Source organism: Columba livia, chromosome 1, assembly GCF_036013475.1.
Source record: "Columba livia isolate bColLiv1 breed racing homer chromosome 1, bColLiv1.pat.W.v2, whole genome shotgun sequence".
Lineage (NCBI taxonomy): Eukaryota > Metazoa > Chordata > Aves > Columbiformes > Columbidae > Columba > Columba livia.
In genome coordinates this window covers 104985-127529 of record NC_088602.1, presented here as the reverse complement: position 1 = coordinate 127529, position 22545 = coordinate 104985, and the positions used below count along the sequence as shown (strand labels likewise).

General features: G+C 73.3%; 2 protein-coding genes across 10 annotated transcripts; one reads left to right on the top strand and one right to left on the bottom strand.

The window, feature by feature from the left end:
* Positions 1-445: 445 nt before the first annotated feature.
* On the top strand, positions 446-6415 carry SMPD1 (sphingomyelin phosphodiesterase 1). Its single transcript, XM_065058491.1, has 6 exons — positions 446-735; positions 2168-2928; positions 3605-3776; positions 3860-3936; positions 4779-4924; positions 5062-6415. The coding sequence occupies exons 1-6, from the start codon at positions 481-483 to the stop codon at positions 5469-5471; spliced, it is 1821 nt and encodes a 606-aa protein (XP_064914563.1). The 5' UTR covers positions 446-480; the 3' UTR covers positions 5472-6415.
* Positions 6416-6638: 223 nt separating this feature from the next.
* On the bottom strand, positions 6639-19692 carry APBB1 (amyloid beta precursor protein binding family B member 1). 9 transcript variants are annotated; one of them, XM_065058163.1, is made up of 14 exons: positions 19516-19692; positions 18569-19187; positions 14951-15141; positions 14298-14354; positions 13886-13989; positions 13704-13740; positions 13191-13328; positions 12340-12518; positions 11238-11352; positions 10591-10675; positions 9767-9850; positions 9545-9660; positions 8208-8384; positions 6639-7250 (listed from the first exon to the last, which is right to left on the bottom strand). In XM_065058163.1, the coding sequence occupies exons 2-14, from the start codon at positions 19107-19109 to the stop codon at positions 7083-7085; spliced, it is 1992 nt and encodes a 663-aa protein (XP_064914235.1). In that variant the 5' UTR covers positions 19110-19187; positions 19516-19692; the 3' UTR covers positions 6639-7082. The 9 variants fall into 9 exon arrangements, 8 of the variants coding, with proteins under 8 accessions (XP_064914235.1, XP_064914378.1, XP_064914456.1 ...); XM_065058306.1 differs by having other exon boundaries at positions 13886-13974; positions 19516-19691; XM_065058384.1 differs by having other exon boundaries at positions 12340-12467; positions 13886-13974; positions 19516-19690.
* Between the last annotated feature and the right edge of the window lie 2853 nt (positions 19693-22545).

Here is a 22545-nt window from a genome sequence, read left to right as displayed (position 1 = left end):
CCACTCAGCTCGTGACCCAGCTCACCGCACGCTCATCCGCACGCGCTGCGTGAGCTCACCCACGGGGCTCCATCATCTCCCACGGGGCTCCATCATCTCCCACAGGACTTCATCTCCTGCGGTCCCTCTCGGGCTCCACGTCCTGCGGTCCCTCTCGGGCTCCACGTCCTGCGGTCCCTCTCGGGCTCCATGTCCCGCAGTCCCTCTCGGGCTCTATGTCCCGCGGTTCCTCTGGGGCTCCATGTCCCGCGGTCCCTCTCGGGCTCTATGTCCCGCGGTTCCTCTGGGGCTCCATGTCCCGCGGTCCCTCTCGGGCTCTATGTCCCGCGGTCCCTCCCGGGCTCCATGTCCCGCGGTCCCTCTCGGGCTCCATGTCCCGCGGTCCCTCTCGGGCTCCCCCTCCCGTCCGCCTCCCGCGCTGTTTCAATGCTCCCGCGGCTGTTCCCGCCCCCGCCCCGCCCGTCGGAGGCTCCAGCGGCCATGGCTGCGCGGGGTCAGGGCTGCGGCCCGGGCCGGCCGCTCCGGCTGCGGCTGCGGCTGCCGCTGTCCCTGTCCCTGTCCCTGTCCGTGCCGCTGTCCCTGTCGCTGCTGCTGTCGCTGTCCCTGTCGCTGTCCCCGCCGCCGTCCCCGCCCGCGCCGGAGCCGCTGCTGGAGGCCGCTCCGCGCTGGGGCTGGCGGAACGTGTCGTGCCCGGCGTGCCGGCTGCTGTTCGGGGCGCTGGACCTGGCGCTGCAGGTGGGCCCGGGGACACCGGGACGGGGCACCCAGGGGACACCGGCACCGGGGCGGGGCCGGCGGGGCGGGGACCGCGGGGCCGGGAGCCGAGCGGGGTCAGGGGGGGACCGGGACAGGCGGGGGATGGGACGGGGACACGGGACGGGGACACGGGACAGGGACACGGGAGGGGGACGCTCTGCGTGGGACAGGGACACGGGACGGGGACGCGCTGCGTGGGACAGGGCCGGCGCCGGGACGGGGCCGGAGCAGGAGCTGGGCCGGGACCTTGTGACAGCGCCGGGGCGGGACAGGCTGGGGCACGTCTGGCTTGTGACAGGCACGGGACCAGGACGGGACACGCTGGGACGTGCCAGCGGCTGCGCTGTGAGGAACGGGACAGGGACAGAACAGGACAGGGACAGGGACAGGACAGGACAGGACAGGGACAGGGACAGGGTCAGGACAGATCACAGAATCCCAGGATGTGAGGGGTTGAAGGGCCCTGGAAAGCTCATCCAGTGCAATCCCCCATGGAGCAGGAACACCCAGATGAGGTTACACAGGAAGGTGTCCAGGCGGGTTGGAATGTCTGCACAGAAGGAGACTCCACAACCCCCTGGGCAGCCTGGGCCAGGCTCTGCCACCCTCACCCCAAACAAGTTGCTTCTCAAATTTAAGTGGAACCTCCTGTGTTCCAGTTTGCACCCATTGCCCCTTGTCCTGTCACTGGTTGTCACCAGAAGAGCCTGGCTCCATCCTCCTGACACTGCCCCTTTCCATCTTGATCCCCAGGAATGAGTCCCCCCTCAGTGTCCTCTTGTCCAGCTCCAGAGCCCCAGCTCCCTCAGCCTTTCCTCCCACGGGAGATGCTCCACTCCCTTCAGCATCTTGGTGGCTGCGCTGGACTCTCTGCAGCAGTTCCCTGTCCTGCTGGAACTGAGGGGCCACAACTGGACACAATATTCCAGGTGTGGTCTCCCCAGGGCAGAGCAGAGGGGCAGCAGAACCTCTCTGACCTACTGACCACCCCCTTCTAACCCACCCCAGGTACCATTGGCTTCCTGGCCACAAGGGCCCAGTGCTGGCTCATGGTCAGGACAGGGACAGGGACAGGACAGGGACAAGACAGATCTGGACAGGGTCAGGCTGGGCCCGGCTTCCTCACCCAAACGGGACCTGGGACGGGGCTGGAACGGGCTCCCCAGGGCACAGAACGCGGGGCAGCGGCAGGAGGGTGTGCGGGGGGCCGGTTGGACGTGAGGAGAAGGGTCTGGACTCTGGAACGGGTCCCTTCCCCCTCAGGACGTTCTGTGGTTCTGTGGGCTGGGCCAGGGCGATGGGGCTGGGGGCGCTGGGCAGGCGCGGGTCCCACGGCCCCGGTGCACCGGGGCGCCGGGCTCAGGGGCCGTCCCGGGGTCCCGTCTGAGCCCCGTCCCGCCATGTCCTGCAGCTGGAGCCCAACGTGGCGCGCGTGGGGCGCGTGGCGTCGCGGCTGTGCCAGGCGCTGCGGCTGGCACGCCCCGAGGTGTGCCGGGACGCCGTGCGGCTGTTCCAGCGCGACGTGGTGGCGGCGTGGGCGCGCTCGGTGCTGCGGCCGGCCGAGGCCTGCGGGCTGCTGCTGGGGCCGCGCTGCGGCCACTGGGACATCTTCGGCGACTGGAACGTCACGCTGCCCGACACCCCCAAGCCGCCGGTGCGGCCCCCGGCGCCGCCGCCACCCGGCGCGCCCGTCGCCCGCGTGCTGTTCCTCACCGACCTGCACTGGGACCGGCGCTACACGCCGGGCAGCGCCGCCGCCTGCCCCGACCCGCTGTGCTGCCGCGGCACCGCGCTGCCCGGCCCCGGCGGCGCCGGCTTCTGGGGCGAGTACGGCAAGTGCGACCTGCCGCTGCACACCATCGAGCTGCTGCTGGCGCAGCTGCCCGGCGCCGCCTTCGCCGCCGCGTACTGGACGGGCGACATCCCGGCGCACGACGTGTGGCAGCAGAGCCGGCAGGACCAGCTGCTGGCGCTGCGCACCGTCACCGCGCTGCTGCGCCGGCACCTGGGGCCGCTGCCCGTCTACCCGGCCGTGGGTAACCACGAGGCCACCCCGGTCAACGCCTTCCCGCCGCCATACGTGCACGGCAACCAGTCCGCGGCCTGGCTGTACGACGCCATGGCCGAAGCCTGGCGGGACTGGCTGCCCGCCCCGGCGCTGGACACCCTCCGGTGCGATGGGGCCGCAGGGCTGGCGGGGCGGGGGCGCGGGGGCGCGGGGCCGGGCTTGGGCTCGCAGGGCCTGGGGGGCTCAGAGCGGGGGGCGCGGAGCAGTTTCCGTATGGGGGCCAGGGACGGGCCCGGGGCCGGGGGCCAGGGGAGCTGGGGGCTGAGGCTCAGGTGCCCCAGCTCGGGGGGGGCGCAGGGCGGGGGGTGCAGGGTGCTGGGGGTGGTGGGCTCAGGGCATGGGGGTGCTGTGGGGGGCAGGGATGGGTCAGGGGTGGGAGGTGCAGTGGGTGGGGTGCTCAGGGCATGGGGGTGCTGTGGGGTGTGGGTGCTGTGGGGGGTGGGTGCTGTGGGGGGTGGGTGCAGTGGGTGCCGTGGGGTGGGCGCAGTGGGTGCCGTGGGGTGGGGGTGGGTGCTGTGGGGAGTGGGGTGTGGTTGCAGTGGGTGCTGTGGGGGGCAGGGATGGGTCAGGGGTGGGAGGTGCAGTGGGTGGGGGTGGGTGCAGTGGGTGCCATGGTGTGGGTGCAGTGGGTGCCGTGGGGTGGGTGCCATGGGTGCCGTGGGGTGGGTGCCGTGGGTGCTGTGGGGTGGGGGGGTGGGTGCCGTGGGGTGGGCGCGGGTGCCGTGGGCCGGGCGCGGGTGCCGTGGGCCGCGGGGCAGCGCTCACGGCCCGTCCCCGCAGGGCCGGCGGGTTCTACACGGCGCAGGTGTGGCCGGGGCTGCGCGTCGTGTCCCTCAACATGAACTTCTGCTCCCAGGCCAACTTCTGGCTGCTCATCAACGCCACGGACCCCGCGGGGCAGCTGCAGTGGCTCGTGGGGGTCCTGGCGGCCGCCGAGCGCGCGGGGGACAAGGTGAGCGGGGGGGGGCTCGGGGGTCCCGGCCCGGGGGTCCCGGCAGTCCCACCACCCGCAGCCCCCCGGTCTCCGCCCCGCAGGTGCACATCATCGGGCACATCCCCCCCGCGCACTGCCTGCGCAGCTGGAGCTGGAACTACTACAGGATCGTCAGCAGGTCAGTGCCGGGCACCGCCACGCACCGGCCCCGCGCCCGCCGGCCCCCATGCCATGCACCACCGGCCCCGCGCCCGCCAGCCCCCGCGCCCACCGGCCCCGCGCCACGCACCAGCCCCCGCGCCCGCCGGCCCCCATGCCATGCACCACCGGCCCCGCGCCTGCCAGCCCCCGCGCCCACCGGCCCCGCGCCTGCCAGCCCCCGCGCCCGCCGGCCCCCATGCCATGCACCACACCCCGCGCCCGCCGGCCCCGCGCCCACGGGCCTCCGCACCCACCGGCCCCGCCGCACTGCCCGGGCGCAGGCGCAGCAGAGGGGATGGGGGACAGTTCTGTGCCAGGGGGGCTCGATCCAAAACCGCTGTGCCGGGCTGTGCCGGAGCGGGGCCGCGGGAGGGTGGAGCTGGCGCTGGTGGGCACGGCCGGGATGTGCGGAGTCAGTATCGGGGGCACGGGACCGGCAGCACCGGGATGGGGCAGCAGTGGGATGGGGCAGCAGTGGGATGGGGCAGCACCGGGACCGGAAGCAATGGGATGGGGCAGCACCGGGACGGGGCAGCACCGGGATGGGGCAGCACCGGGATGGGGCAGCACCGGGACCGGCAGCACCGGCATGGGCAGCACCGGGATGGGGCAGCACCGGGATGGGGCAGCACCGGGACCGGCAGCAATGGGATGGGGCAGCACCGGGACCGGCAGCACCGGGATGGGGCAGCACCGGGACCGGCAGCACCGGGACGGGGCAGCACCGGGATGGGGCAGCACCGGGACGGGGCAGCACCGGGATGGGGCGGCACCGCGGGGCGGGACGGGGGTGCCGGTGCCGACGTCCCTGTCACGCAGGTTTGAGGGCACCATCGCGGCTCAGTTCTTCGGGCACACGCACGTGGACGAGTTCGAGATGTTCTACGACGAGGAGACGCTGACCCGTCCGGTCTCCGTCGCCTTCGTGGCCCCGAGCGTCACCACCTACATCAACCTCAACCCCGGTGCGCCCCGCCCCCTCCCCACCCCCCCGGCCGCGTTACCGCCGCCTCCCTCCACCCCGCCCCTCCGCCCCCCGGCCGTGGTGCCGCCCCCTCCCCACCCCCCGGCCGCGGTGCCGCCGCCTGACGCCCCCCCGCAGGGTACCGCGTGTACGAGGTGGACGGGCCGTACCCCGGCAGCTCCGGGGCCGTGCTGGACCACGAGACCTTCATCCTGAACCTGACCGAGGCCAACGCGCCCGGCGCCGCCCCGCGCTGGCGGAGCCTGTACCGCGCCCGCGCCGCCTACGGGCTGCCCGGCGCCCTCCCCGCCGACTGGGACCGGCTGCTGCGCCGCTTCCAGGACGACGAGCGGCTGTTCCAGCGCTTCTGGTTCCACCTGCACAAGGGGCACCCGCCCCGCGAGCCCTGCGGGGCCGCCTGCAAGGCCGCGCTGCTCTGCGCGCTGCGCACCGGCCGCTCCGCCGACCCCGCGCTCTGCCGCCCGCTGCGCCCCGCGCTGCCCTTCCCGCACGTGCTGCGGCTCTGGCGCCAGCGCCGGCTCTGCTGAGCCGGATCGGTGCCGGGTCCGCTGAGCCGGATCGGTGCTGGTTCTGCTGAGCTCGGACCGGCGCCGGCTCTGCTGAGCCGGATCGCTGCCGGGTCCGCTGAGCCGGATCGGTGCTGGTTCTGCTGAGCTCGGACCGGCGCCGGCTCTGCTGAGCTGGGACCAGCGCCGGCTCTGCTGAGCCGGATCGCTGCCGGCTCCGCTGAGCCGGATCGCTGCCGGGTCCGCTGAGCCGAGTCGGTGCCGGGTCCGCTGAGCTGGGACCGGCGCCGGCTCTGCTGAGCTCGGACCGGCACCGGCTCTGCTGAGCTGGGATCAGCGCCGGCTCTGCTGAGCTCGGACCAGTGCCGGCTATGCTGAGCTCGGACCGGCGCCGGCTCTGCTGAGCTGGGATCAGCGCCGGCTCTGCTGAGCTCGGACCAGCGCCGGCTCTGCTGAGCCGGATCGGTGCTGGTTCTGCTGAGCTCGGACCGGCGCCGGCTCTGCTGAGCCAGGATCGGTGCTGGGAATGCTGAGCTGGGACCAGCGCCAGCTCTGCTGAGCCGCATCTGTGCTGGGTCCACTGAGCCGGATCGGTGCTGGTCCCGCTGAGCCGGATCAGCGCTGGTTCCACTGAGCTGGATCAGCACCATCACTGCTGAGCCGGACCAGTGCTGGTTCTGCTGAGATGGACCAGCGCTGGTTCTACTGAGCTGGATCAGCGCCAGCTCTGCTGAGCTAGATCAGTGCTGGTTCTGCTGAGCCAGGATCAGCACCAGCTGTTTGACCAGGATCACCACTGACTCTGCTGAGCCGGGATCAACGCTGATTTCACTGAGCCAGATCAGCGCCGGCTCTGCTGAGCTGGGCCCAGCGCCAGGGCTGGGGTCCCTGTGTGTCCCTGTGCTTCCCCCGGCACAATAAACATGTGATGGACCCCGCGGCTCCTGCGCCGGGTCCTGCTCTCAGAGCTGATTCGGCTGGAGGAGACCTCGGGATCATGGAGACCAACCACAACCCGCCCGGCACTGCCCATGTCCTGAGAACCTCCTGTCCGTCTGTCCAGCCCTCCAGGGCTGGTGACTCCAGCACTGCCCTGGGCAGCCTGTTCAATGCCCCACAGCCCTTTGGGGACAACACTGTTCGCAGATCCAACCTCAACCTCCCCAGCACCACCCGTGTCCCCCGCGCTGCTGGAATGGGGTTTATTAACGTTTAGTACGACACGATCCTCGTTACAGCGGGAGCGGCGGCCCCGGGAGCCCCGGGTTACACCACATGCATGGGGGACCCCGCGCCCCCCCGTGCCGCTGGGGGCACCCGCGGGGGGACAGGACCCCCGGCCCGGGACAGCGCCCTGGGGCACAGCCGTGCTGGGGCCGCGCACGCCGCTGCGGGCACGAGCCCCACGGCCCCTCGCGCATGGGGACACCCGCGCACGGGGACACCCGCGCATGGGGACACCCGCGCACGGGGACACCCGGGGACACCCGCACACGGGGACACCCATGCCACGGGGACACCTGCACACAGGGACACCCGCACCACGGGTCCCCCTCCGGTGCCCCGCACGTCCCCTCCGTCCCATCCCCCCCAGCGGGGGGGGAGGGGTCTCCGTCGCTGCTCCCGCGGGGCTCACGGCGTCTGGGCCCCCAGGCGCTTGGGCTTCAGGGTGCCCAGCAGGGTCTGCACCCCCCGGCGCACCGAGGAGCCCACCCGCCGCGCCACCGAGTCGGCGGGGGCCGCGGGGAGGCAGGAGCTGGAGGCCTGGGGGCGCGCGTCCAGGCACTTCTGGTAGCGCAGCTGCGGAGGGGGACAGTGCCAGGGACACGTGTGGGGCTGGGACAGGCGTGGGGCTGGGACAGGGTCCATGGGGGGTCACTCACCATGCAGGTCTATGGGGCAGGGTCTATGGGGCAGGGTCTCTATGGGGCAGGGTCTCTGTGGGGCAGGGTCTCTGTGGGGCAGGGCTCTGTGTGCCGCTCACCATGCAGGTCTATGGGGCAGGGTCTCTATGGGGCAGGGTCTCTGTGGGGCAGGGCCTCTATGGGGCAGGGTCTTTATGGGGCAGGGTCTCTGTGGGGCAGGGCTCCGTGTGCCGCTCACCATGCAGGTCTATGGGGCAGGGTCTATGGGCCAGGGTCTCTGTGGGGCAGGGTCTCTGTGGGGCAGGGTCTCTGTGGGGCAGGGCTCCGTGTGCCGCTCACCATGCAGGTCTATGGGGCAGGGTCTCTATGGGGCAGGGTCTCTGTGGGGCAGGGCTCCGTGTGCCGCTCACCATGCAGGTCTATGGGGCAGGGTCTCTATGGGGCAGGGTCTCTGTGGGGCAGGGTCTATGGGGCAGGGTCTCTGTGGGGCAGGGTCTCTGTGGGGCAGGGTCTCTGTGGGGCAGGGCTCCGTGTGCCGCTCACCATGCAGGTCTATGGGGCAGGGTCTCTATGGGGCAGGGTCTCTGTGGGGCAGGGTCTCTGTGGGGCAGGGTCTATGGGGCAGGGTCTCTGTGGGGCAGGGCTCCGTGTGCCGCTCACCATGCAGGTCTATGGGGCAGGGTCTCTATGGGGCAGGGTCTCTATGGGGCAGGGTCTATGGGGCAGGGTCTCTGTGGGGCAGGGTCTCTGTGGGGCAGGGCTCCGTGTGCCGCTCACCATGCAGGTCTATGGGGCAGGGTCTATGGGGCAGGGTCTCTATGGGGCAGGGTCTATGGGGCAGGGTCTCTGTGGGGCAGGGTCTCTGTGGGGCAGGGCTCCGTGTGCCGCTCACCATGCAGGCCGCCTGCAGCGCCTCGCTGAGCCCCGCGGCGTTGGGCTCGCACCAGACCATGTGGCAGCGGAAGGCGCCGGGCGCGCCGGCCATGATGAAGGCGAAGGAGCGCACGTCGCGGCCCACGCCCATGAACGACAGGAAGCGCACGCGGCACTCGCACAGCACGGCCTCGCTCTGCGACACGGGGACGGGCACCGTCACCTCCGCGGGACGGGACAGGGGACACAGGGACGGGCACCGTCACCTCCGCGGGACAGGACGGGGACACGGGGACGGGCACCGTCACCTCCGCAGGACGGAATGGGGGACACGGGGACGGGCACCGTCACCTCCGCGGCACAGGGGGACACAGGGACGGGCACCGTCACCTCCGCGGCACGGGACGGGAGACACGGGGACAGGCACCGTCACCTCCGCGGGACGGGACGGGGGACACGGGGACAGGCACCGTCACCTCCGCGGGACGGGACGGGGGACACGGGGACAGGCACCGTCACCTCCGCGGGACGGGACGGGGGACACGGGGACAGGCACCGTCACCTCCGCGGGACGGGACGGGGGACACGGGGACAGGCACCGTCACCTCCGCGGGACGGGACGGGGGACACGGGGACAGGCACCGTCACCTCCGCGGGACGGGACGGGGGACACGGGGACAGGCACCGTCACCTCCGCGGGACGGGACGGGGGACACGGGGACAGGCACCGTCACCTCCGCGGGACGGGACGGGGGACACGGGGACAGGCACCGTCACCTTCGCGGGACGGGACGGGGGACACGGGGACAGGCACCGTCACCTTCGCGGGACGGAATGGGGGACACGGGGACGGGCACCGTCACCTCCGCGGGACGGGATGGGAGACACGGGGACAGGCACCGTCACCACCGTGGCACAGGGGGACACGGGGACAGGCACCGTCACCTCCACGGGATGGGGGGACATGGGGACACGGGGACAGGCACGGTCACCACCATGGCACGGGACAGGGGGCACGGGGACACGGTCACAGGACGGGGGGACATGGGACATGGTCACGGGACGGGATAGGACAGGGGAACACACGGTCACGGCCGCAGGATGGGATGGGGTCGTGGGGACACGGTCACTGCTGTGGGACGGGGACAGGGGGGCACGGGACGTGGTCACGGCCACAGGACAGCATGGGGGGACATGGGGCTGTGGTCACAGCCACGGGACAGGGACATGGGGACGCGGTCATGGCCACGGGAAGGGGGTGGGAGGGGCACAGGGACGGTCACGGCACGGGGACAGGGATGGGGGGACACGGGGACACGGTCACGGCCACGGGATGGGGACACGGGGGGCACCCACCTGCTGGTGCGTGATGGTGAGCGTGGCGGGCGCCACGTTGACCACGATGGGCGTCCAGTGGTCCCGGCTGCCGCTCGCCAGCGCCGCCTCCAGCGCCGCGTTGATGACGTCCATGCCTGGGGACACCGGGGGTCAGGGACAGGGGGTCAGGGACAGGGGGCTCAGGGACTGCCACCCCCCCCTGGCTGGGACCCCCGGCCAGGACCCCGTCCCCACACTCACCCACGGGCTTGGCCACGGGCACGCAGCCCAGGTAACACACCGGGAACTTCTGCACCACCTCGCTCTTGGGCGCCGGGAACTCCACTGCGGCACACGGCGGGGTCGGGGCTGCGCCGGCACCGCGGCCACCGGCGCACGGCACCGTGTTCCCCACATCCTGCACCGTGTTCCCCGCACCCGGCACCGTGTTCCCCACACCCGGCACCGTGTTCCCCACACCCAGCACCATGTTCCCCGCACCCAGCACCATGTTCCCCGCACCCAGCACCATGTTCCCCGTGCCCGGCACCGTGTTCCCTGCACGACGGCGGCACCACGTCCCACCACGCCCCGCGCTGCCTCTGCGCCCAACACCATGCCAGCACCGCAAGCCCCCAGCACCCCAGATCCTCACCCTGTGCCCTGGACGGGGGTTCCCCCAGCCCCCCCAAACCCTGTACCCCTACCCTGGAACAGGACCCCCACCCCCCAGCCCCTACCCTGGAACGGGATCCCCACCCCCCAGCCCCCTACTCTGGAACGGGACCCCCACCCCCCAGCCCCTACCCTGGAACGGGATCCCCACCCCCCAGCCCCCTACTCTGGAACGGGATCCCCACCCCCCAGCCCCCTACTCTGGAACAGGACCCCCACCCCCCAGCCCCTACCCTGGAAGGGGATCTCCACCCGCCCCCCAGCCCCTACCCTGGAACGGGACCCCCACCCCCCAGCCCCTACCCTGGAAGGGGATCTCCACCCGCCCCCCAGCCCCTACCCTGGAACGGGACCCCCACCCCCCAGCCCCTACCCTGGAAGGGGATCTCCACCCGCCCCCCAGCCCCTACCCTGGAACGGGATCTCCACCAGCCGCGCTGGGTCCGTGCTCAGCCCGTTGGGCCCCCCCCGGGCGCTTCTCCGCTCCATCATGATCTGGGGGGAGCGCGGGGGCACCAGCCCCCCCGGCCATCACAGCACGGCCCCAGCCCCCACCCCACGGGGACAGGGGGGACCCCGGGACAGAGCTCGGAGCTGGGGGGGGACAGGAGCACAGCGGGCAGTGCGGGCAGCTGGGGGCACTGGGGGGACACTGAGGGGTCTCGGGGGGCACTGGGGGGTCCAGGGGTCTCACCTGCGCACACACCTCGTGCAGGCTGCTGGCACTGGGGGTCTCGGGGGGCACTGGGGGGTCACTGGGGGTCTCGGGGGGCACTGGGGGGCACTGGGGGTCTCGGGGGGCACTGGGGGGTCACTGGGGGTCTCGGGGGGCACTGGGGGGGCACTGGGGGGCACTGGGGGTCTCGGGGGTCTCACCTGTGCGCACACCTCGTGCAGGCTGCTGGCACTGGGGGTCTCGGGGGGCACTGGGGATTTCGGGGGGCACTGGGGGGCACTGGGGGGCACTGGGGGTCTCGGGGTCTCACCTGCGCGCACACCTCGTGCAGGCTGCTGGCACTGGGGGTCTCGGGGGGCACTGGGGGTCTCGGGGTCTCACCTGCGCGCACACCTCGTGCAGGCTGCTGGCGATGTTGCGGGCCGGGCTCTCGCAGCGGAACACGTGGCACTTGAGCATCTGCGTCAGCGGGTCCCGCGCCACGAACGCAAAGTCCCTGCGGGGGGGGCAGCGCTCAGGACCCCCACCCCAGCCCCCGGGCTCCCCCCGCCCCGCCCCACCGCCGCTGCGCCACCAGCGCCACCAGCGCCACCAGCTCCACCAGCGCCACCAGCGCCACCAGTGCCACCCAGCACCACCAGCGCCACCAGCGCCACCAGTGTGGGCAGCACCGGCAGCACCAGAGCGCGCTGCCCTACCTCTCCCTGCGTCCGGCAGCGCGGCGGAGAGACCAGAGACCCGGTTAGAGGGGACGGTGTGACCCACGGACCACAGCCCCACAGACCACATAGACCCCACGGACCAGAGACCCACAGACCACACAGACCCCACGGACCACAGACCCCACGGACCACACAGACCACACAGACCCACAGACCACACAGACCCCACGGACCACACAGATCACAGCCCCACAGACCCCACAGACCACACAGACACCAGCCCCACAGATCACAGCCCCACAGACCCCACAGACCCCAGCCCCACAGACCCCAGCTCCACAGACCCCACAGACCCCAGCCCCACAGACCCCAGCTCCACAGACCCCAGCTCCACAGACCCCAGCCCCACAGACCCCACAGACCCCAGCCCCACAGACCCCAGCCCCACAGACCCCAGCTCCACAGACCCCAGCTCCACAGACCCCAGCCCCACAGACCCCACAGACCCCCCAGCCAGGGACCCCCAGCCCCACAGGCAGGACTGAGCCCATGAGACCCCCTGCCCTGGCACTGCCGGGGGCTCAGCCACAGGACCCCCATGGCGGGTGCACGGGACCCCCGCCCCACACCCCACAAGCACCCACGTCCCACACACCCCATTCCGATGGGCTCAGGATCCCCACACCCACGTGCACCTTGACCCCCACAGCCCTGCACCCCACGCGCCCGGTACCCCCCCATCCCACACGCCCCCACGCGCGGCCCCCGTGGCCCGTGCGCATGCAGACCCCCCATCCCCACGCGCGTGGCAGGGCCCCCACCTGCCGCTGTCGCGCCCCACGCCCCAGACGCGGATGGCGGCCACGGGCTGCGCGTGCAGCAGCGCCTGCTCCTGCGGCTCCAGCAGCTTCAGCGTCCGGTTCTCCAGCAGCAGCAGCATCGCGCGGCCCTGGGGAGCGTCAGGGTCCTGGGGGGGCGGGGGCAGTGGGGACAGTGGGGGCTGTGGGGGCTGTGGGGACGGTGGGGGCTGCGGGGACAGTGGGGGCTGCGGGGACAGTGGGGGCTGCGGGGACAGTGGGGGCTGCGGGGGCTGTGGGACAGTGGGGACAGTGGGGACTGTGGGGGCAGTGGGGGCTGCGGGGACAGTGGGGGCTGTGGGGACGGTGGGGACAGTGGAGACAGTGGGGGCTGTGGGGGCAGCGGAGGCTGTGGGGCAACAAGGGCTGTGGGGACAGTGGGGGCTGTGGGGGCTGCGGGGGCTGTGGGGACAGTGGGGGCTGCGGGGGCTGTGGGACAGTGGGGACAGCAGGGGCAGTGGGGACAGCGGGGGCTGTGGGGACAGCGGGGACAGTAGGGGCAGTGGGGACAGTGGGGGCTGCGGGGGCTGTGGGGACAGTGGGGACAGCAGGGGCAGTGGGGACAGTGGGGGCAGTGGGGGCTGTGGGGACAGTGGGGGCAGTGGGGGCTGTGGGGACAGTGGGGGCTGTGGGGACAGTGGGGACTGTGGGGCAACAAGGGCTGTGGGGGCAGCGGGGGCTGTGGGGGCTGCGGGGGCTGTGGGGGCTGCGGGGGCTGTGGGACAGTGGGGGCTGTGGGGACAGCAGGGGCAGTGGGGACAGTGGGGGCTGCGGGAGCACTGTGGGCAGGGGGCGCTGTGGGCAGGGTCACTCACCTCCCCCCAGGCGCCGGGGGGGCCGCGCTGGTGCAGCGAGAGCTGCCGGATGCAGTTGTTGACGGCCGCGCTGCTGCGGCCCGGGGCCAGCTCGTCCTCGCTCATCTCCACCCAGCCCAGCGAGCGCACGGCAAAGCGCTGCGGCACGGGGCACGCGTGGGGCACGGGGCACGCGGGGGGCACGGGGGGCACGGGGGGGCACGGGGGGGAATGCACAGCCCCCCGGCAGGGACCCCCCGCAGCTGCCTGCCCCACACATCCCTGATCCTGGGGACAGGGCTGAGCTGCCATGGCGGTGCTGGAAGCACCACGGGGGTCCAGGTGTACCCACAGGGGTCCCAGGTGTACCCACAGGGATCCCAGACTGCACCCATGGGGGTCCCAGACTGCACCCATGGGGGTCCCAGGCTGCACCCATGGGGGTCCCAGGCCCCCCGGCAGCAGGACAGAGCCCGGCCCCGTGGGGCAGTGGTACACAAGGGCCCCGCGGGGGTCTGGCTGGGCCAGGCCTACCTTAGAGCCCGGCTTGTCCTCCTCGGCCAGCACGGTCCTGAGAAGGGACGGGACCGTCACAGCTGCTCCCCACGCACCCCCACCCCCACCCCCCCGGGGATCCCAGCCCTGACCCCGCACACCCCCACCCCCCGGGGGTGGACCCCACGCACCCCCACCCCCCGGGGGTGGACCCCACGCACCCCGCGGGTGGCGAGGCCGGGCCTGGGGACGGCGGCTCCGCATCCTGCGCCCCGGGGTCGTCGTCCTCGTCCTCGTCCTCCGCGGGGTCCTGGGGAGGGACGGGCTGGGGGGCTGGGGGTGCTGCCCCACCCCCTCACCCTCCAGACCTGGCCACCCCGACCCCCTTTCCACACCCCCCGTGCCTCCCATTGCTTACCCTCCAGAGCCCCCCGACCCCAATTCCACACTCCCCGTACCCCCACTGCTCACCTTCCAGAGCCCCCCGACCCCCATTCCACACCCCCCGTACCCCCACTGCTCACCTTCCAGAGCCCCCTGACCCCCATTCCACGCACCTCCGTGCCTCCCATTGCTCACCCTCCAGAGCCCCCCGACCCCCCATTCCACACCCCCCGTACCCCCATTGCTCACCTTCCAGAGCTCCCCGTCTCCAAAGCACTCGGCTGGGGCGAAGCCGGGCCAGGCCAGCTGGGGAGAGCGGCTCCGGTTCGGGGTGCTCACCGAGGCAGCCCCGCACCCCGCGGTCCACACAGCCCGGGGTCCCCACAGCCCCGCACCCCGCGGTCCACACCGCCCCGCCCCCCGTGGTCCCCACAGCCCCGCACCCCGGGGTCTACACTGCCCCGGGTCCCCATAGCCCCGCACCCCGGGGTCCACACCGCCCCGCCCCCCGAGGTCCCCATAGCCCGGGGTCCCCACAGCCCCGCACCCCAGGGTCCACAGAGCCCGGGGTCCCCACAGCCCCGCACCCTGGCGTCCACACTGCCCCACACCCTGGGGTTCCCATAGCCTGCACACCGGGGTCCACACCGCCCCCCACCCTGGGGTCCCCATAGCCCGGGGTCCCCATAGCCCGCACCCCGGGGTCCCCACAGCCCCACTCCCCACCACCCCACAGCCCCACACCACGGGGTCCCCACCGCAGTGCACCCCGGGGTCCCCACTGCCCTGTGCTCACAGGGGTTGCTACAGCCCCACACGCTGGGGGGCCCCGCAGTCCCGTGGTCCCCACCACCCTGCACCCTGGGGGTCCCCACAGTCCCACAGCCCGTGTCCCCGCGCACCGGCGGCTGTGGGCAGCGGGACGTGTCCGGGGAGCCGGGCGCCGAGCCGCGGGGCAGCCCCGGGGGCGGCTGCCACTGCGTGGTGCCGGTGGGGACGTGCCAGTAGTAGGTGCCCGAGGTGTCCTGCACCCGCAGCCATCCCGCCGGCAGGTCCGCGTCCGTCTCCAACGCGTTCCGGCTCCACAACGACTCTGCACAACGGGGACGCTCACACGGGGCCCGGCACGGCACAGCACGGCATGGTACAGCACGGCACGGCATGGCATGGCACAGTATGGCACAGCACAGCATGGTACAGCACGGCGCGGCATGGCATGGCACAGTATGGCACAGCACGGCATGGTGCAGCACAGCATGGCATGGCATGGCACAGTATGGCACACCACGGCATGGCGCAGCACGGCATGGCATGGCACAGTATGGCACAGCACGGCATGGTACAGCACGGCACGGCACAGCATGGCACAGTATGGCACAGCACGGCATGGTGCAGCACGGCATGGCATGGCACAGTATGGCACAGTATGGCACAGCACGGCATGGTGCAGCACGGCATGGCATGGCATGGCACAGTATGGCACAGCACGGCATGGTGCAGCACGGCATGGCATGGCATGGCACAGTATGGCACACCACGGCATGGCGCAGCACAGCACGGCACAGCACAGCATGGTGTGGCATGGTACAGCACAGCACGGCATGGCACAGCACGGCATGGCACAGCACGGCACAGCATGGCATGGTGCGGCACGGCACAGCATGGCACGGCACAGCCCCATGGAGCCCCACTGCACCCCACTGCCCCATGGGACCCACGGAGCCCCACTGCCCCACGGGAGCCGGCACCTGCCGCAGCGAGGTGAGACCCGTCACCATGAGCACAGGGAACTGTGGCCGGGGGCCAAGGACCCCCCCGCCCGAGGAGGGGGGCGCATCAGTGGGGACGGGGACCCGGCTGCGTCCAAGGGGAATGGGGCTTCAGAGCCCCACAGCCAGGCAGGGTGCTGCTCCCCACGGCCAGCGCCACAGCGGTCTGCAGGGCCGGTGCCACAGCCAGTCCCCACAGCCGGTCCCCACGGCCGGTACCCACGGCCAGTCCCCACAGCCGGTACCCACGGCCGGTACCCATGGCCGGTGCCACAGACAGTCCCCACAGCCAGTCCCCACGGCCGGTCCCCACGGCTGGTCCCCATGGCCGGTGCCACAGCCAGTGCCCAGGGCCGGTCCCCACGGCCGGTCCCCACAGCCAGTGCCCACGGCCGGTCCCCACGGCCGGTCCCCACAGCTGGTCCCCACAGCCGGTCCCCACAGCCAGTGCCCACGGCTGGTCCCCACAGCCGGTCCCCACAGCCAGTGCCCAGGGCCGCTCCCCACGGCCGGTCCCCACAGCCAGTGCCCAGGGCCGGTCCCCACAGCCAGTGCCCACGGCCGGTCCCCACGGCCGGTCCCCACAGCCAGTGCCCACGGCCGGTCCCCACAGCCAGTGCCCAGGGCCGGTGCCCACAGCCGGTCCCCACGGCCGGTCCCCACAGCCGGTGCCCACGGCCGCTCCCCAGCCCCGCCTGCAGCTGCGGCCGCTGGGGCAGCCGGGGACCGAGGGGCCGGTACTGACGCTGCTCCCAGCCCGCCCGGAGCCAGCCCGCGGTGTCCCCATCTGTGTCCCCATCCCCGTCCCGGTCCCCGTCCCCATCCCGGTCCTGGTCCCCGTCCCCATCCCGGTCCCGCTCACCTGCGGCCAGAGCGGGCGTTTCCCCGGCAACGGCTGACGGCAGCACCGGGGGCGGGGCCGGGGCGGGGCCGGGGCGGGGCTGGGATGGGGACAGCGATGGGGACACAGGGACGGGACAGCGATGGCAGGGCTGGGATGGGGACAAGGATGTGACAGGGGTGGAGACACGGGGACACAGGGACGGGAGGGCAGCGGTGCTGGGATGCCGGGGGGGCACAGGGACCGGGGGCAGAGATGAGGATGTGGGGAGTGGGGGCACAGGGATAGGGGGTGCGGGGATGTGGGGCAGGATGTGGGGCACGATGGGGGGCAGGGAGGTAGGGTGGCAGAGATGGGGGATGTGGGGAGCAGAGAAAGGGGCGCAGGATGGGGGGACACAGGGCCGGGGGGCAGGGCCGGCGGGAGCACAGGGGAGGGACACGGGGAGCGGGGGAGGGGAGGGGCTGGCGCCAGCTGTGGGGCCAGCGGGGACACGTGGGACACGGAGGCGGCACTGCCAGGCACAGCGAGCGCAGCTGGGGACACGGGACGAGCTGTGCCCCGCAGTGACGGGCACAGGGGCTGCGCCCCGAGCAGCGGGGACAGCGGGGACAGTGGGGACAGAGCCGTGGGGCACAGGGGCTGCGCCCCGAGCAGCGGGGACAGCGGGGACAGAGCCGTGGGGCACAGGGGCTGCACCCCGAGCAGCGTGGACAGTGGGGACAGTGGGGACAGAGCAGTGGGGCACAGGGGCTGCGCCCCGAGCAGCGGGGACAGTGGGGACAGAGCCGTGGGGCACAGGGGCTGCGCCCCGAGCAGCGGGGACAGCGGGGACAGTGGGGACAGAGCCGTGGGGCACAGGGGCTGCGCCCCGAGCAGCAGGGACAGCGGGGACAGTGGGGACAGAGCCGTGGGGCACAGGGGCTGCACCCCGAGCAGCGGGGACAGCGGGAACAGCGGGGACAGAGCCGTGGGGCACAGGGGCTGCGCCCCGAGCAGCGGGGACAGCGGGGACAGAGCTGTGGGGCACAGCATGGACAGCGCCGTGGGGACAGCACTGTGGGGACAGCACCGTGGGGCACAGCATGGACAGCACCGTGGGGACAGCACTGTGGGGACAGCACTGTGGGGACAGCACCGTGGGGCACAGCATGGACTGCGCCGTGGGGACAGCACTGTGGGCACAGCAGGGACAGCAGCACCAACAGCATGGGGACACGAGCAGTGAGGGGGTGGGGGGCACCGCGGGGGTGCTGTGGGGCACAGCGTGGGTGCCGTGGGGCACAGCGGGGGGAGGGCTGGGGAGCAGCTGTGGGCACACAGCCAGGGCAGGGAGATGTGGGGCCAGGCTGGGGACACCGTGGGGACACCATGGGCTTGTCAGGGGGTCCTGGGGCAGGGACGGCCATGGGGCAGAGAGGGGACACTACTGGAGCTACCACGGGGTAGTCACAGCCTGCCATGGGGCCACCTAGACAGTCAGGGGTGACTGTGGGGCAGTCAGGGGTCACCACGGGTCACTGTGGGGCAGCCATGGTGTAGCCGTGGGTCACTGTGGGGCAGTCAGGGTCACTGTGGGTCACTGTGGGGCAGTCAGGGTCACTGGGTCACTGTGGGGCAGCCATGGTGCAGCTGTGGGTCTGTGGGGCAGCCATGGTGCAGCTGTGGGTCACTGTGGGGCAGTCAGGGTCACTGTGGGTCTGTGGGGCAGCCAAGGTGCAGCTGTGGGTCACCGTGGGTCACTGTGGGGCAGCCATGGTGCAGCTGTGGGTCACCATGGGGCAGTCAGGGTCACTGTGGGGCAGCCATGGTGCAGCTGTGGGTCACCGTGGGTCACCGTGGGGCAGTCAGGGCTCACTGTGGGTCACCGTGGATCACCGTGGGGCAGTGGGGGTCACGGCGGGGCACACCTGCGTCGTCGGGGGAGCTGCCGGCGCTGCCCTGGCTGAGCGTGGCCCAGCTGGAGTCCTCGTCGCTGGCCGTGCCGCTGCGCGCCCCGAAGAGGCGGCTGGCGCTGCGGGGGGGCTCGCGCGGCCCCCGCTCCCCGCCGGGCTCCGACTCGCCGGTGGCGGGGTCGCTCTGCACCGGCGTCGAGTCCCCGTCGCCCTCCTCGTCGTCCTCGTCGTCGTCGTCGTCCTCGTCGCGCAGCGGGATGAGCGGCGGCCGGGCGCCCCCGCCGCTGCGGGCGCTGCTGCGGGCGTTGCGGGCGTTGTGGGCGGCCAGCGGCAGCTCGGCGGGGCGCGGGGGCGCCAGCTCGTTGCGGTTCTGGTCGCGCTCGGCGCGGCGCTGCTGGTTCTGCCCGTCCTTCAGCCACTTGGCCGTGCGGGGCTCGGCGGGCGCGCCCCCGTCCCGCAGCGCCGTCCCGCCCGGGGCCGCGCCCGGGGCCGCGCTGGGCGCCGCGCAGCGGTTGTCGTTGGCCAGGTCGCTGCGCTTGCTCACGGCCCCCGACATGGCGGCGGGGGCGGCGGGGGCGGCGGGACCGCGGCTCCTACAGCGCCCGCGGCGGCGGCAGCTCCGCGTCCATCGGGCCTGCGGGGGGCGGCGGGACGGACCGGGAGCCGGACACGAGGGGACCCGAGGGGCCCCGCGGAGCCCCGGACCCCGCACCCGAGGGGCCCCGAGGAGCCCCGCACCGGCCCCGGGACCCCGGCCCCAGCCCCCCGAACCCGGCCCGGCATCCCGGTCCCGCAGCGCGGAGCGGCCCGGCCGGCTCCCCGGTTCCCCCCATCCCACCGCCCGGCCCGGCCGCCCGCACCGGAACCCCCCCGGACCCCGCACCGGGACCCCCGGGACCCGCACCGGGACCCCCAGACCCCCCGCCCCCGGGCGCAGCGGCCCCGCTCGGCCCAGCCGGTACCTGCGGCGGCTCCGCTGGGGGGCACGGGGGGGCTCTGCTTCCGCTTCCGGGGGCGGGGCGGAGACAGCGCCCCCCCGGTACCGACTGGCACCGGAACCGGCACGTACAGACACCGGAACCGGCCCGACACCAGCACCGGCCCCGGCCCGGCGGGCTGGGGGACCCGCATCACGGCCGCCCCCGCGCCGGTCCCGCCCCCAGTCCGATCCCGCTCCCCACGCCGGTCCCGCTCCCCGCTCCGATCCCGCTCCCCGGTCCGATCCCGCCCCCGGTCCGGTCCCGCTCCCCGCTCCGGTCCCGCTCCCCGATCCGATCCCGTTCCCGCTCCGGTCCCGCTCCCCGCTCCGGTCCCGCTCCCCGCTCCGATCCCGCCCCAGGTCCGGTCCCCGCTCCGGTCCCGCTCACCGGTCCGATCCCGTTCCCGGTCCGATCCCGCTCCCCGCTCCGATCCCGCTCCCCGGTCCGATCCCGCTCCCCGCTCCGATCCCGCTCCCCGGTCCGGTCCCGCTCCCCGGTCCGATCCCGCTCCCCGCGCCGGTCCCGCTCCCCGCTCCGATCCCGTCCCTGGTCCGGTCCCGCTCCCCGCTCCGGCCCTGCTCCCCGCTCCGGTGCGGGACGTGTCCACCGGGAGCAGTGACCGGGCAGCCCGGGCCCCGCGGGGACCGAGTGACCAGAGTGACCCGGGGACACCGTGAGCCCGCCCGGACCCGGCACCGCGACCAGTGCGGACCGGAACGGACCAGAACGGACCAGTACAGACCAGAACAGACCAGTGCGGACCAGTACAGACCAATACAGACCAGAACGGACCAGTGCGGACCAGAACGGACCAGAACAGACCAGTGCAGACCAGTGCGGACCAATACAGACCAGAACAGACCAGTACAGACCAGTACGGACCAGTACAGACCAGAACGGACCAGTACAGACCAGTACAGACCAGTGCAGACCACTGTGGACCAATACAGACCAGTACAGACCAGAACGGACCAATACAGACCAGTACAGACCAGAACGGACCAGTACAGACCAGTGCGGACCAGAACAGACCAGAACTGACCAGTCCAGCCCAGTTCAGCCCAGTCCAGCACAACTCAGCCCAGTTCAGCTCAGTCTGGTCCAGTCCAGCCCAGTCTAGCCCAGTCCAGCCCAGTGCAGCCTGACACAGCCCCCATTCCCCAGTACCACGTCCCCTGGTGTCACAAACGGTGTCCCCTCCCCAGGACCACGGGCACCTGCACCCGCCAGCCTTGCGCCGCTGTCCCTGTGCACCTGGGTGGTGACACGGGAACAGGCAGGGGACAGGACAGGCAGGGATGGGGACAGCGCAGGGATGGGGACAGGACAGGCAGGGGACGGGGACAGCGCAGGGACGGGGACGGCGCAGGGACGGGGACGGCGCAGGGATGGGATGGGGACGGCGCAGGGACGGGGACGGCGCCGTGTCACCGCGGCCACCCCCGCACCCCACAGCTCGGGGCCGTCTCGGGTGTTTCGGCTTCCGCCGTGTTTATTAGTTCGTGTCAGTGCGTGCCCGTGCCCGTGTCCGTGTCCGTGTCCGTGTCCGTGTCCGTGTCCGTGTCCGTGTCCGTCCGCCGGCCTCGGGGCCGCGGGCTGCGGGGCCGCCAGCAGCTGCGTGGGCGCGGGTAGCGGTGCAGCGCGGGCCCGCCGAGCACGAACACGCCGTCGCGCGTGCACATGGCGCCGTCCACGCGGTCGCGGGGCAGCGGCAGCGGCGGCCCCGCGCGCCAGGGAGTCCGCGGCACGTCCACGAGCTGGATGCGGTCACCCGCGCGATGGGGCGGGGCGGGCGGGGCTGGCGCCCCCGGCACACACCCGCACAGCCCCGCGGGTCCCACGGGGGTCTCCACCCAGCACAGCCCCGGAGGTCCCGCCGTGTCCCACCCGGCACAGCCCCGCGGGTCAGGGGCGGGGACGGGGGCGGGATGGGTGGGGACGGGGGCGGGATGGGCGGGGACAGGGACGGGATGTGCGGGGTCGGGATGGGCGGGGACGGGATGGGCGGGGTCGGGATGGGCGGGGACGGGGTCGGGATGGGCGGGGACGGGGACGGGATGGGTGGGGACGGGGGCGGGATGAGCGGGGACAGGGACGGGATGGGCGGGGTCGGGATGGGCGGGGACGGGGACGGGATGGGTGGGGACGGGGGCGGGATGAGCGGGGTCGGGGACGGGATGGACGGGGGCGGGACGGGAGGGGACGGGGACGGGCTGGGCGGGGACGGGGGCGGGACGGGAGGGGACGGGGACGGGCTGGGCGGGGACGGGGAGGGGCAGGGGAGCGGTTCGGGGGGGGTCACACCCCAGTGCCGTGGGTGGGGGGCAGACCCCCCGGCACTGGTCCCGCGTGTTCCCGGGACCCGTGTGGGTGATTGATCTGGAACCGGCGGCGGGACACGGGGACAGGGACACGGGGGCATCGGGAACAGGGACACATCCCGTACCGGGGACACATCCCCGCTGCGGGGCAGTGCTGGTGCTGCGGGGCAGGGCGGTGCTGTGGGGCAGGGCGGAGCTGTGGGGCGGAGCTGTGGGGCAGTGCTGGTGCTGTGGGGCAGGGCGGAGCTGTGGGGCGGTGCTGTGGGGCGGAGCTGTGGGGCAGGGCGGTGCTGTGGGGCGGTGCTGTGGGGCAGGGCGGTGCTGTGGGGCAGGGCAGTGCTGTGGGGCAGGGCGGTGCTGTGGGGCGGAGCTGTGGGGCAGTGCTGGTGCTGTGGGGCAGGGCGGAGCTGTGGGGCGGTGCTGGTGCTGTGGGGCAGGGCGGTGCTGTAGGGCAGGGCGGTGCTGTGGGGCGGTGCTGTGGGGCAGGGCGGAGCTGTGGGGCGGTGCTGGTGCTGTGGGGCAGGGCGGTGCTGTGGGGCAGTGCTGTGGGGCGGTGCTGGTGCTGTGGGGCGGTGCTGTGGGGCAGGGCGGTGGTGTGGGGCGGTGGTGTGGGGCGGAGCTGTGGGGCAGGGCGGTGCTGTGGGGCGGTGCTGGTGCTGTGGGGCAGGGCGGTGCTGCCCCCCCGCTGTGG

Bases quoted from the DNA above. Each gene is read 5' to 3' on its own strand.
- SMPD1 (XM_065058491.1), top strand. From the start codon at position 481: ATGGCTGCGCGGGGTCAGGGCTGCGGCCCGGGCCGGCCGCTCCGGCTG. The intron at 2,929-3,604 runs GTGCGATGGGGC...CCGTCCCCGCAG, and splicing joins CCGGCGCTGGACACCCTCCG to GGCCGGCGGGTTCTACACGG. The intron at 4,925-5,061 runs GTGCGCCCCGCC...GCCCCCCCGCAG, and splicing joins CTACATCAACCTCAACCCCG to GGTACCGCGTGTACGAGGTG.
- APBB1 (XM_065057847.1), bottom strand. From the start codon at position 17,811: ATGCTGTGCCCCACGGTGCTGTCCCCACAGTGCTGTCCCCACAGTGCT. The intron at 13,990-14,297 runs GTGAGCAATGGG...CCAGCCCCCCAG, and splicing joins GAGACGGGGAGCTCTGGAAG to CCCGTCCCTCCCCAGGACCC. The intron at 13,741-13,885 runs GTGCGTGGGGTC...GTCCCTTCTCAG, and splicing joins CCGGCCTCGCCACCCGCGGG to GACCGTGCTGGCCGAGGAGG.